The 14,650-nt window shown below is 40.6% G+C and overlaps 1 protein-coding gene across 1 annotated transcript in view; it reads right to left on the bottom strand.

Annotated features, from left to right (window-relative positions):
* Positions 1–14,650, bottom strand: part of TRPC7 (transient receptor potential cation channel subfamily C member 7) — a 140,038-nt gene that overhangs the window by 91,500 nt on the left and 33,888 nt on the right. The window contains exon 3 of the mRNA XM_019421931.2: positions 1,144–1,326. Within this exon, the coding sequence (XP_019277476.1) occupies positions 1,144–1,326 (183 nt within the window). The remainder of the gene's footprint in view (positions 1–1,143; positions 1,327–14,650) is intronic.

The raw sequence follows: 14,650 nt of genomic DNA, 5'->3' as shown, positions 1-14,650 counted from the left end.
AGGGTTGTACTTGAAGCTGCAGCTCTCTCCCTCTCTTTTCGTAGCCCTGTGATTTCAAATGGTAATGAAAGGTCACCTTTCCCATGATTTGTGTAGTTTAACTTTGGGATCAGAGTCTTTGAAAAAGCTATTTTTATTTTTTTATTATTAAAAGTAAAAAGACAAGAAGATTTTTTTCAAACTTAAAAGCTCTCACTAGCTAAATTCCACAGATATATGTGACTCATTGAAGGATGGTTCACTCCACACAAATTAAGAGAATCAAGCAAGAGGAGAAGTGCCCAGAGGTCAGTTTGGGGGCATTGAAACTACCCCCAGTATTGACCCTGTGAAATAGTTGGGGAAAAAAATGAAACCCCTAAAGGTTGGTCCCCCATTTTGCTTACATGCGAAGCACGATGGTATTTAAACACATGGATCTTGGGAGCTCTGCTCTGCAGTTTTCATCGGGGTGGATGATATCATCTAACATAAGAGCAGAGTCTCAAAAATGTGGAATACATCTAGAGTGGAAGCATCATTGAGTTTTGCTGCTTAGGACTTCAGTCTGACCACCCTCTGTGGGTCTGAGGGCTACAGGGTGCCTGTGACCATCAAAGACACCTTGAGGTTGACTGAGGAGGTGGGACAAGTATTACTCCTGTCAAAGTCTACTTGAGATTCCTACTATGTACTGTCATAAGCCTTTGGAGTGAAATTCCTCTGAGGCTGCCAGAACCACGGATCCCATGAAGCCTCCACAGTCAAACGTTTTCAACAAGTCCCCAGGCCCACAGAGAAAGCTCAACCAATGCTATTGATAGACTGGAGTAATATGTTTCTCATGAAAACTTGGGAGTTGGCCTACTTGCTGATGTGATGTCACATTGTCCCTGCCAGTAGTTTGGAGGCTGAAAATCTCCTCTTTTGTTTTCCATGCTCAAAGCCTGTTCATGGAATTACAGTCATGCTAGCTATCTCTCTTGGGGAGTGAAGGAATGGGGTGTTGAGAGGGGCTCTGAGCAGTCCTGCAAGGCAGGCAGTTCTCTGTCTAGAAAGAAGTTGGGCGATGGGTGTTTTCACGGTCACCTTGTGGGAACGTAAAATATGCATGGGCCCACCGCCCTGCAAGGCAGGAAGGCCTGGAGAGGTGGGGAAGCTTACCTTCTTGACTTCGTATTTAATGGCGAGTTTGATCCGGCTCAGACTTGGACGGTGGTGGTCGGACCAGACTTGGAAGTTCACATCACCATTTAAAATCGCTTCCACCTCTTCTGTGTCTCGGCATAGGTCCAGCACGCCCACCACAAAATCCTTGCATTGCATAGATAACTTCCTGTAATCATTCTAACAGAATAAAGAGAAATCAGGGGTGTGTCACACTGAGCCCCGCAGATCGGCTTGCCCAGCAAAGCAGTGTCCACCCAGTGTTAGCTTACAGAGAGCAGTGGAGCCAGGGTGTGCTGCATCCAGAAGGCACAGCAACCCAGAGGGCATCTCTACACTGGGATTTGTCAGGGTGTGCTGCATGGGCCACCTACGTCTGAGTCACCTTTGGTGCATGCTGAAACTGCAGATTTCCAGGTCCTGTCACCGACTGACTGGCTGGTCAGAATTCCTGCAGAGGCCCAGGAATCTGTCTTTTAACCTTGCTCTCTTAAGCAAGGCTTAAGCAAGGCTGCTGAAGCCCATCCTGGGCTCTTTCCAAGCAGCAGTTCTTTGTACTCAGTTCTGGGAGAGGGGTGATAAATGAACTTAATTTTAAGGCTGGAAATAACACTTTGCTCATTTAGCTCCAATGTATAGTGGTAACTGTTCTACACAGGAAGTTTATGGGAAAGATATGGCTGATAGGCTAAAATTGGAAAAAAATGTACACAGGTGAGCTTTCTTTTTATGGCCTGGAAAACCTGCTAGTGAACTGTAAATTTAAATATCAAATGTAATTTAAATCTAACAGGATCCTTTCTTACCACAAATCCTTTTATATGGCAAACACGGCTCCTTAAATTACTTGCCTGTTGAATAAACATTTTTAGAGCTTCATCTTTGTTTTGTTCAGTCTTTTTTTTTTTTTTTTTAATGAGTTGCCTCTGGAGTTCCCTGTACTCTTCCCTAGGTGTACCTTTCAGAATTCTCTTCGCGAGGCTGCAATTCCTTTCCTAGTGATATGCCAACCTCGCTCTCCCCAAAACAGATTGCTTCAATTCCACATTAATGATCCAAAATGTCGGACAAAAAAATGTTTCTTGTCACCCTCATGTCACTACTCCCCCAAATATTTTTCTCTAGAGGTTTCCTTGTTTGTTTGTTAGTTGAAACAAGTCTATTCAGAGGGGACACAAGAGCCAGATGTCACTTTTAGTATTGATCAATGTCAGCAATCCAGACTGGTAAATAGTAGTTGGCCAACAGGAATGCAGGTTTGCTTTTCCAGAATTTGGATTCCTGAGTAAATAGGTAGGAGTCTGGCAAGCTGTAGAAGCTTAGCCATTTTTCTGAATTAATGATTCTTGTCTCCTTCCAGCACTGCTGCGTTAAAATGTCACTGAGCATTAGAGAAAGAAGGCAGTAAACGTTTGTTTGCTGGGAGAAGGATCAAGAAAATGTTTTCTGATAGGAGGTGCCACCCTTCATTTTTATATATAATTTAAAGAGAAGAAGGGAATTCTGGGTAGGAAAATGACTGCTCGGCTCAGGGAGATTGTCATGGAGAGAAATACAGGGAAGATTCTAGGAGTATTCTAGGTTTCGGTATCTGGCACAGAGCTGGGTAGTGTTATGAAGAGCTGTGTTCTGTGTGCCTCATCCTTAACACCCCTCCCTCCCTCACTCCCTTCCTTCCCTCTCTCACTACTGAGGGCCTACCACGTACCAGGCAATGAAAACTTGGCAATGAACAAGGCATATGTGGTCTCTGAGTAGTGTGTGGGTAGAGGAGCCTAGGTATCCACTCTCTGGATTGCATAACAGTAATGCTAAGTAAAACTTGCTCAGAGCTTATTCCAGCTAGGATATTCTGAGAGCCCCGATGAGCCAGAGGTGGGAAACTCCAGGGACTGGGCTCAGCAAAAGGGACCTATTCAACTCTGGTGGTCCTGCTACCACAACTCAGGTTCCCTAAGTCTCTGGCTCCCACTCCATCACTGTTATTGTCTCTTTCTTGAAAAGAAGCAGTATCTGACTACTGTTGCCTGTTCCTGATAAGACAGACACTTCCCCATTAATTGGACATGGCGTCATATTCTTGGTAGAAACTCCTGCCTAAAACTGAGTGCATGGAGAGACACAGAAAAGAAGTGGAAAGGGCTTGACCCAGCCTATGGCCCAAGCTCCCAATGCTAGGAATATCAGGCTGTATTTCCCCAGAGCCTCTGTACGTTTCTGGGCTCAGTGCAGTTCAGAATACCAGGTACCGTTTTATTTGAGACTTTTACTTCCCTGGGTTCTTTCAGCTAGCCTGGCCATAAAAAGGGGAGACACACCAGACACAGCAGCCAAAGCGCGTGGTTTACTTTTTGCCTCCTGCATTAGACACTGAGGCTGGAAGGCAACAAACCTGGTGTGTGCAGATGGCTGGAAGAGTCAGGGAGAACCTGGGCCTGCTAGGAGGACAGAGATGACATGGGTACGCGCAGCTGCAGATGGTGGGGGGTGGTTATGGCCAGGCCCAGGCTTATCAGAGAACTGTAGGTGAACATCTCTGGGGAATTATGATGAATGTAATTACTGGGCCAACACTGAGCTCAGTGAGCCTTCCAAGTCACACTGTCCAACTTTAGTTGGGGGTAGATGAGACACTCACCCAGGACCTCACAGGTGCCCTTTTAAAAATATTTTCGTTTCTACACATTAAAGTCTGTCAGTCCCACTGGGTGACAGATGTTCTTCTTACAGCATCTCACTTAATCCTTATAAAAATGTCACGATGGAAGGACTACCAGCATTTCCAGCTTAAAAAGAGGAAACTGAGACCCGGAGGGAGAAAATAACAGGTTGAATCCACTTTCCCTTCTGTTAGTAACTCACTCATCTCTGGATCACTCTTACCTTCCTTGAAGAATTTAGCTTCTGTCTCACTGCCCTCTTCCAACATTATTGCTCTTGTTATTCTTGGTGGTTCTAATATCCAGAAAGATGGCCCTCCCGTTACTCTCCTCTCTTATTTCCTTGATAGTATCTTTCCCAATGACCCCAGCATCTTTCCTTAACTCTTAACCCAGCTGTTCATTCTCTTAATTATTCCCCACAACTTCAGCTCCTTCATGACTCCACCTTCAAGTCTCCCCGTTTCTGACCACCGCCTCCTATGGGGCAAGCTCACTCCCAACCCCAGCAATCCTTTGATTCTACCATACCTACAAGCCATTGATTATACCTCCCTCTTACCAGTTTTCATTCCCTTTAGATGTCTGTCTCCCTCCTTGCAGTGCTTATATTTCACGGGCATTTGTTAAAATCATCCCTGTACGTATATCATCAGCTCTCTTGCCCTCCTCTTATTTCATCCTTCCCATTGAACAAAAGCCGGTCTTCAGTCTAACTCTCCACTGCCCTGTTCCTACCTCTGAATAGTAAATGTGGCTGGAGAACACACAACTGCACTGATCACACATGCTATAGAGTACCTCCAACCTCAAGTAGTACTTGATGCCTCTGGGCTGTTTATCCTCTCTCTCTCCTAACAAGTATTTCATACCTTCTCTTTTCCTCAGTCTTCTGACACCTCACCACTCCCTCCTAACTCTTAAATGAGGACGTTGTTTCCTGTTTTGCTTGGAAAATAGAAGTTATCAGAAGAGAAGCACCACATGCTGACACCATCACATATTCTGCCTTCATGCATCTATACTCATAGACTGTTTTTCCTTCTCTTTCTGTGGATGAAGTGTTCTTGTTCCTAAATAAGGCCAACTCGTCCACTTTGGTGCTGGATGTCAGCCCCTTACACCTACTCCTGCAATCTTCTTTTCTTTCTCCTGTGTTGTCAATTTCTCCCTCTCCCTACTGGCTCAGTGTACAAACATGGTGCTATTCTCTTCTCTTAAAAAAGAATTTCTTTTGACCCCACTTTCCTGTCCAGTTACCACTACAATTTTCTGTTCCCTTTTATAGCAAAACTCTCAGTAGAGTTGTCTACACTCATTGTTTCCCAATGTCCTCCAGGCATTTTTTCTTATTTCATTCAATGAGACTTTCACACCCACATCCACTTTCTCCACTGAGATTGTTTTTATCAGGGTCACAAGTGACTTTTAGGTTGCCAAATCCATTGGTTGATTCTCAATCCTCACATTATATGACCTATCAAGAGCTTTGACATAGATGATGATTACTTCCTCCTCTCTGATACACATTTTTCACTTGACTTCCAGCGTAACATTCTCTTCTGCGTTTTTTCTTCCTGAATGACTACGTTTGTGTTCTTTCTAGAATTATTCTCATCTCCCTGATGTCTTAGTTTTGAAATGCCCAAAGATATCTTTGAATTCTGCTTTTATTTATTTAAACTCATTGCCTTAGTGATCTTATATAAGAGCATTAGATACCATCATTTGCTGATGATTCCAAAAGTTATATCCTTAGCACATCCTTCTCCTGAACTTGACTCATACATCCAATTGCTAAGTTGATATTTCCACTTAGATGCCAAATAGCCTTTTCAAACGTAACAAAACTAACTCTGATTCTAGTCTTCTCCACCTCAGTTTCTCCCATTCTTTCACTTGTTCAGGCCAAAAAAAAAAAAAAAAAATCTGTCCTGGTCCACTATAGTGTGTTCTCCATACATCAGTTGGAGGGATACTTAGAAAAAATAGTTTATGGTACTACCCTGTTCAAACCCTCCAACAGCTTCTCATCCCCTCAAAGTAAAAGTGGAGTCATTATGTTGTCCTATAAGGACATACATTTCTAGCCTCTCCATTCTCCTCCTGATTTTATTTCTTGTGTTCTCTCCTTCCCTTAGTGTACTTCAGCCACTCTGATCTCCTTGCTGTTCTCTCAGCACATTTGGCCTGGACCAGACCTTTGTACTGGCTTTTTTTTTTTTTTTTGGCTTGGAATGCTCTTTCCCTAGGTATCTAAATGAATAACTTTTGCAACCTATTCAAGTCTTTGCTCAAATGTCACTTTCTCAGAAGCCTTCCTTGACTATCTTTTAAAAAATTGTAGCCCTTCTCCATTTGCTATCACCCTTTCCTGCTTATGACCATATGACATATTATATATTTTATCTATTTATTATATTTATCGTCTATGTCCTCCCTTAGATTGTAAGCTTCTTGAGGTTAGGAAACATTGCCGCTTTATTCACTAATATATAATTAGAGTCTAGAACATTTTTTGGAACATAATAGGTGTTCAATAAATTTTGAGTCAATCAGAGCAGTTTACTTGTCTAACATAGCTACTAAGTGATTGAGCCAAGATTCAAAACAAGTAGGTCTGACCCAAGTCCTGTTGTCTTCCCTCTCACCTTGTTGCCTCTTGGTGAATAGGATATTCTCTCTTTAGCACACTTTAAAAACTAGAAGCTTAATTGGGGCTCTCAACTAACTTGGGGCAATAAAGGGTGGGCTGGGATATGGAAATTTGAACACCCAACAGATTCTGTCATATAGTAAGTGGATGCACATGTTTTAAAGTCAGGAGAACCTGGAGTTTGAAGTCCTATTTTACTACTTGTTAGTTGTGGGAAATGGAACAAGCCATTCCACTTTTCTGCATGTCAGTTTTTAATCTGTAACGGTATACATACCATGTAATCATTGGGAGAATCAATACCAAAACAATGTAAAATGCTTAGTATAGTTAAAAATAAATAACACAAATTACAAAATAAATAAAAACCTAAATAAATAAAAAATTTATGTTAAAAATAAAGCCTGTAATGGCAATTTAAAACTTTTTATAGTTGACACACAATGTTATGTTATTTTCAAGTCTATAACATAGTGATTCAACATGTCTATGTTTAGGCAGTTTTTATTATTGTTACCACTTTGTTTTGGCCATTGATTTTACAGTCTTGACCTCTTGGTGTTTGTGGTTTTTAAATGCTGGAGTGAGAGCAAGACTGGCTCATAGGGAGGAAAACGTAAAATACTAGAGAAATCCTTGATTCTTCCCTCCCTCTCCTTCCAGTTCTAATCCGTATATCAAAAATATACTCTGAATACATTCACTTTTCTTTATCTCTGGTGATCACATCAATCCTGTCCTGGTTAGCACCTCCAGTCACCATACCTAGGTTACCAGTGTTGAACTTGATTAAATCTGTAGTGTTGCCAGTCTCCAAATTAATCTGACTGAATTTGTTCCACTTGATGAAATCAGGGTAGTGGGTAGTGTCAGCATCATGCATCACCAGATAATAGATTTCTTGTGTGCCCGCATAGATCTTTCTTATTTTCCACAACTTACATCAGGACTAATCTGATGAACATTAATGTGATTCTTGGTGTCATAGTCAGATGGAAGTTCACTGTAGTCTTGTCATTGCTGATGACTTCCATTAAACCAGCAATGTGGTTTATATCAATGTGGACCTTGCCATCCATGTCAATGAACTGCTATATGCAAATCTTTACTTACTATTAGGGCATACTCAAATCTGTGTTTAAAGAAAGTAACAAGGGGGAGCCATTCTTAGCTTGTGGGCACTGGCGAATGGACAATACAGTGCTCTTTGGGACCATGAGCTGTGGCTGTGCTAAGCCTGGAATCAAGAGGCCATAGAGTTTTGCATTTTCCAGAATGTCATATAAATGGAATCATTTATAGCCTTTTGAGACTGGCTTCTTTTACTCAGCTTAATGCCTTTGAGATCCATCCATGTTGTTGCATGTATCAGTAATTCATTTCTTTTTATTTGACATTTGCTGTGTGCTTGTGTCAGTTTATTTATACTTTCACTCAATGAAGGATATGTGGTTGCTCCCAGTTTTTGGCAATTATGAATAACTCTTCTATAAACATTTATGTACAAATTCTTGTGTGAAGGTAAGTTTTTAGTTTTTTAGGGTAAATATCTAGGAGTAGGATTGCTGGCTATATGGCAAGAATATGTTTAACTTTGTAAGAGATTGCCAGTTAGTTTTTGGAATGGATATTATTTTATATTACCACCAACAAATTATGAAAGTTCCAGTTCATCCATAGTCTCGCCAGCATTTGTTATGGTCAACTTATTTTCTGTGTAGTGGTATCTCATTTTAGTTTTGATTCGCATCCCCTAATGGCTCATGATGTCAAGCATCTTTTTATGTGCTCATTTGTCATTTTTGTATCTTTTTGATGAAGTGTCTGTTCACATCCTTTGTCCATTTTTTTTTAAATCGAGTTTATTTTCTTCTTGGGTTTTGAGAATTCTTACATATATTCTGGATATTATTCTTTTATAAGAGATAAGGTTTGTAAATATTTTCTCACTGTCTGTGGCTTGTAGTTTCATTCTCTTACTATCATCTTTCAAAGAACAGAAGTTTTAAATTTATCATTTTTTTCTTTTATGATTATGCTTCTGGTGTTATAGCTAAGCAATCTTTTCTTAACACAAAGTCACAAATGTGTTCTCCTCTGTCTTACTCTTAAAGTTTTATAGTTTAGATTTTATATTTAGGTCTATGAACCATTTTGTTTTAACTTTTATATAAAGTGTAAGGTTTAGGTCAAGCTTCCTTTTATTGCACATACGTATTTATTTATTCCAGGTGCATTTGTTGAAATATTCTTTCTCCGTTGAGTTGCTTTTACTCAGTTGTCAAGATTGTTGACCATATTTGTGTGGGTTTATTTCTGTGCTCTTTGTTCTGTTTCCTTGATCGAATATGTATTATTTCACTAGTATTTGGTGTTTTTATTTTTGTAGCTTTAAGTCTTAAGATGAGGTACTTTGAATCTTTCAAGTTTGTTATTCTTTTTCAAGTTGTTTTGTTTTTTCCTCATTCCTTTCCTTTTCATATGCATTTTTGAATAAGCTTGTTCACATCTACGACAAATTCTGCTGTGCTTTTTACTGGAATTGTGTTAACTCTATAGATCAGTTTGAGGAACACTCACATCTTAACTACATTGAGTCCTTTAAACTATGAACATGTTCTACCTCTACAGTATTTAGACTTTCCTTGATTTCTTTCCTTAGTGTTTTATGCCTTTTAACATACAGATTCTACATGTGTTTTGCAAAATTTGTATCTAAGTATTTCCTTTTTTTAGCTATAGGAAATATATATATATATATATTTTTTTTTTTTCAACGTTTTTTATTTATTTTTTTGGGGACAGAGAGAGACAGACAGAGCATGAACGGGGGAGGGGCAGAGAGAGGGAGACACAGAATCGGAAACAGGCTCCAGGCTCTGAGCCATCAGCCCAGAGCCTGACGCGGGGCTCGAACTCACGGACCGCGAGATCGTGACCTGGCTGAAGTCGGACGCTTAACCGACTGCGCCACCCAGGCGCCCCACGGAAATATATTTTTTAAAATGCTGAGTTTCCGAGGTGCCTGGGTGGCTCAATTGGTTGAGCATCCAACTTTGGCTCAGGTTATCATCTCATGGTTTGTGGGTTCATGCCCTGCATTGGGCTCTGTGCTGACATTTCAGAGCCTGGAGCCTGTTTCGGATTCTGTGTCTCCCTCTTTCTCTGCCTGTCCCCTGCTCATGCTCTGCCTCTCTCCCCCTCTCTCCCTCCCTCCCTCTCTCTCTCTCTCTCCCAAAAATAAATAAACATTTAAAAAATAATAAAAAATTCAAAGGCTTAGTTTCTAATTGTTCATTACCATGTATAGAAGTATGATTGATTTTTTTTTGTGTTGAGCTTATATTTTGTGACTTGGATAAACTTACTGGTGGTTTGTAGATTGCCTATAATGTTTACATAGATCAGCATGTTATCTGTGAATATGGATTGTTTACTCTTGAATGAACACTTAGATGCATTTATTATTATAAGTACTAAAATAGTCACATGCTTTTATATTGGTTTAAAGATTTATAAAGTATTATGTCTCAACAAAATATTGCCAACAGATTTTTGCTGGCTTTCAACCTCAAATTACTGGCTCAAAAGTTTTTCCTTGGTTAATGTATTGAACAGTTTTTAGAGTATTCATCATTTATTTCTTGTGCTCTCTTTAACATGGATATTACTAGAGATTCTTTGCTTTTCAACTGTCCAGAATTTCTTCTCTTTTATTATGGTTCATAAATGTCACGAGCTCACTTATTATTGGGATGAGTCTCAGTCTCTAACACAGAGGACGAACCAAAGCCATCTAACATGGTATGTTGATGCTTGAATTTTTAGTGCTAAAGCTATTGTTTCAACAACACCACAATTTATACTACACAACAACACAAATTACTACTTTGCTTAACTTTGGCTAAAAAGCCCAACTCTAAAACTTTTTCAAAGCTACTGACAAACTTAAATGAAAAGAGAAAAAGAGAAGCTCATTACACTGATCGGTCAAAAGTTAAGTGAATTTCTCAGACTGATGTTGTGGAGACACCCACATAGTACAGGATAATTAACACTTATTCCTCAGAGGAGACCTTAGAAATTAGATTGAACAAGGGTGTGGGCCTCAAATCTACTCCCCCTTCTCCTCTGTTCAGGGATACAGTTATGGGAAAGGAATGTTCATTGAAAGCTTCAACTGAAATACAGTTGGACGTAAATCAACATTTGTGTGCATGCTGGGAGGTTTTCTGCCTTTGATATTTAGGCAGAGTTTGTTTAAAAAAGTATTATAATAGCAGTTTACAATAAAAGAGTTCTAAACGTTTTAGTATTTCATTAAGTGGTAACAATTACTCTTTAAAGATGGTGAAAATATTATTACACTAAGAGAAAGACTGAGAATTGACCATCCCATTTAACAACTTGGAGGTCATTGGTCACATTGATGGGAGCAGTTTTGGGAGAGTAGAGGGTATAACTGGTGAGGATTAAAGATTGGGAAGAGAGAGAATTTAGGCCAGTAATATAGACAGCTCTTTTGAGGAATTTTATTGCAAAGGAAGGCAGAGAACTGGCAAACTAGCTGATGTGAGAAGTAGGGTCAAGAGAAGCTTTCTTTTTGCCCACCTCTTGCTTCCCTCCCTCCCTCCCTCCCCACTCCCTTCCTTCCTTCTCCTGATGGGAGAAACCATAATATTTTGTATATTGTTGGGAACTTTTCAGTGGATAATTATACTGAGCATTGTATATCATATTAGTAGATCATTGTATTAATCTAGTAGCTCAAAAGTATGTATGACAGAAGATTAGATATTCATATATAAATGAAGGAATAGATTTAGATAGAATCACATATGTTTATAGTAGGAGGGAAGGTCAAGCATGTGAGTGAGCATGCCATTAGGTAGATGAATTGGTGGTGGGAATCTGTAGACATTTTCTTTCTATTGTGTCACTTTTTTTTTTTTTCAGTGAAATGGGAACTAAAAATTAACAGCTGAGAGTAAGAATTTGGGAAGAGGTGATAGGAGTTTGAGAAAAGGTCTAAATAGGTTTTAGGAAAATTTAAGAGTGAATAAATTCAGGAAACAGGATGTAATTACTGGAGGACCAAAAAGAGTTTATTTGAGGTTCATGGTCAGAAATTTAAAATGAAGCCAGCTATTGTGGTTGGTTTTTTCTAACCACATTAACCTCCCTGGGTACTGGCATGGAATACATAGAATTAGAATACAGCAGATCAGGAGAGGGGCAGAGGAGTGGAGGTGTGTGTGTGTGTGTGTGTGTGTGTGTGTGTATGTGTGTGTGTGTGTGTGTGTGAGAGAGAGAGAGAGAGAGAGAGAGAGAGAGAGAGAGAGAGAGAGAGACTGTAATGATAGTCCATGGAATTGAGGCTGTTATGAAGGGAGACAGGACTTTCAGGGGAGAGGAAAGTGGAAAGATTAGGAAAACAAGATGCAACTACACGTTGTCTACAAGATACCGCTTTAAATATAAAGTTGACAGTTTCTTATAAAACTAAACATAATCTTACCATATGACCCAGCAGTTGTACTCCCTGGTATTTACCCAAGGGGGTTGAAAACTGTGTTTACACAAAAAGTTGTACATAGATGCTTATGTTTATAGATGCTTTATTCATAGTTGCCAAAATTGAGAAGTAACCATGATGCCCTTCAGTGGGTGAATGGATAAATAAATGGTGGTACATCCAGGCAATGGAATATTATTGAACACTTAAAGGAACTGAGGTACCAAGCCATGAAAATACATGTTGGAAGCTTGAATGCATGTTGTTAAGTGAAAAAACCAATCTGAAAAAGATGCAGATTGTATGATTTCAACTATATGACAGCCTGGAAAAGGCAAAACTATGGGAATAGTAATAAGATCAGTGGTTGTCAGGGGATGGGGACAGGAGAGTGGAGAGGGTTAAATAGGTATAGCACAGAGGATTTTCAGGACAGTGAAGCTACTTTGTATGATACTGTAATGGCAATGTGTGTCATTCTGCATTTGCCCAAACACTTAAGATGCACAACAGCAAGCATGAACCCTAATATAAAATACGGACTTTGGGTGATAATGATGTGTCAGTGTAGGCTCATCAGTTGTAACAAATATACCAGTGGGGGATATTGCTAATGGGGGAAGCTATGCACTTAGAGGGGCAGGGGATATACAGTAACTCTCTGTATTGTCTCCTCAATATTGCTGGGAACCTAAAACTGCTATAAAAGTAGTTATTAAAAAAAGATTAGTGGGTTGGAGGCCATGGGGCAGGCAAAAGATTGATAGAGTTGGGATTTTAGAGGCAGAAGGAGAAGTTTGAGTGAGTGGTCAGAGAATGTGAGTACGATGCTGAGATTATGGAGAGTTTGCGTTATTCATCAGGACAGATTCAGGCTCAGGTGGGCTCATGGTGACGACATTCAGACTGCTGGAGGACAGAGTGATCCACTGTTGTAGGCAGCAGTGATGAGGGGTAATGGGTAATATAATCTGATGAAATATGATTCAAAGCTGAATATTCTTAGGGAGGAGAGAAGGAGGAAGGTCTGGAAGTAGTAAGGAGCAGCAAGAGAGATATGCCCACTCCACTTCTCCAGGCCCAGGGGTGTGGGGACCATGGGAGCAAAACCTCGCTAGGGTTACAGGGGAAATATGTCCCTAAGGAGCATACCCTTTCAAAGAGGGAGATGGTGATGCATCTCTGAGCAGAGGGGGCAGTGTGATGGGGGATGTTGCTAAGGAGGAACTATGACTTCCAGAGGGTGAAGTGGGGGCTGTCTGGAGATGAAGGGTATGTGGGACCTGAGGACAGAGTAGGGGATACAAGGAGCCTTGTGGAGAATCGAGTACAGGTTCTGAGGGGGTGATCTCAGAGATGGCAGTAACAAAAGGAAGGATTACAACACTTACACTGTGAGGATTCAGTGAGGCAAGGTTAAACATTTGGCATGGTGGTGGCCACACAGGTTGCACTCAGTACCTTTTAGCTGAGAAGGATTCAAAGCTACCTCCTGCCCCTAGCACTCCCTTCTGCACATTCCCTCACTCATTTGATGGATGAGAAAACTGAATGTTAAGATTTAACACACATGGCTGAATTCTCATTAATTGTAGCTGGAATCACTGAAATAATTAATGGATGTGAGATGCGGGGTAAGAACCTGAGCCTGGTGCTCATTATTGCAAATGAACATTGAAAAGCTTCAACCCATGTTGTAGCCTTCATGCATACACTTAATTGTTTCATTAACCTTCACCATATCAATAAGCTCATGCTCCAAAGGATCATAAAAGAAAAATATTCTTCAGCATTTAATCTCCATTTAGGAATGCAGATCCAAGGAAGGTGGTTTAAGTCTAGTACATGACTCAGATAGCAGCATTTCTCACCTTGACTGTCCCAGGGGGATTTAGACAGCCCCCAGGTCCTCAAATCCAGGGTTGTGCCCTGAGGGTGGAGTGGGGCGGGGCTGGTCTCCTGCTCCAGTGACCCGCTCAAAGGCCCGACTCTAACTCTGCCACTGGTCACCCACTGCCTCCTTGAATTTATTATGTGCTTCTGTGAGGAGGCCTTCCTTTATCCATCCCATACTTACTCCCTGCATTTCCAGGTGGGTTTTCCGTGTCCTTCACGATTTGGGGAAGTTGTTTGTATGGGAGCCATTGGTGATCTCAGAACTTTTCAGCACAGGCCTGGTCAGTGTTTGCATGAAAAGACTGACTGGGAAGTCACTGTTTGCATTCCAGAATCAGAGTGTCTGGGTTCTGATCCCAGCTCTGTCACATGCTGCCTGTGTGATTTTGAGTGTATTCTTAATCTCTCTATGTGTAACGGGGGTTGGTATTTGGTGTAATGGGGATAATAATGCTATTTGCTTTGTAGAGTTGCTGCAAGGTGTAAATTAAATAAGATAATTTTTATAGGTTGCTTAGCACAATGTGTGACAGCTATTAGCCAATATGATGATACTTGTGCCTGTAGGTTAGTGGAGAGCATGGAAAAGGGCCTTTTCTAGTAAAGTTGACACATTTTATCATTGGATTCAATCCCACAGCTTCACGCTGTGTCGGTCCTCAGGTGGAACGTGCAGCCAGCAGGACCAAGGTACAGACATGAAGTAGAGTCCTTGATCATTCACAGTGGGTACTGAGCCTGATTCCTCATGTGACCGCACTGCCTTTCTTAGGCAGT

This window comes from Panthera pardus, unplaced genomic scaffold (genome assembly GCF_024362965.1).
Source record: "Panthera pardus isolate Hobbes unplaced genomic scaffold, ASM2436296v1 HiC_scaffold_2, whole genome shotgun sequence".
Classification (NCBI taxonomy): domain Eukaryota; kingdom Metazoa; phylum Chordata; class Mammalia; order Carnivora; family Felidae; genus Panthera; species Panthera pardus.
The sequence above is the reverse complement of the archived record's forward strand: the minus strand, read 5'-3'. Positions and strand labels throughout refer to the sequence as shown.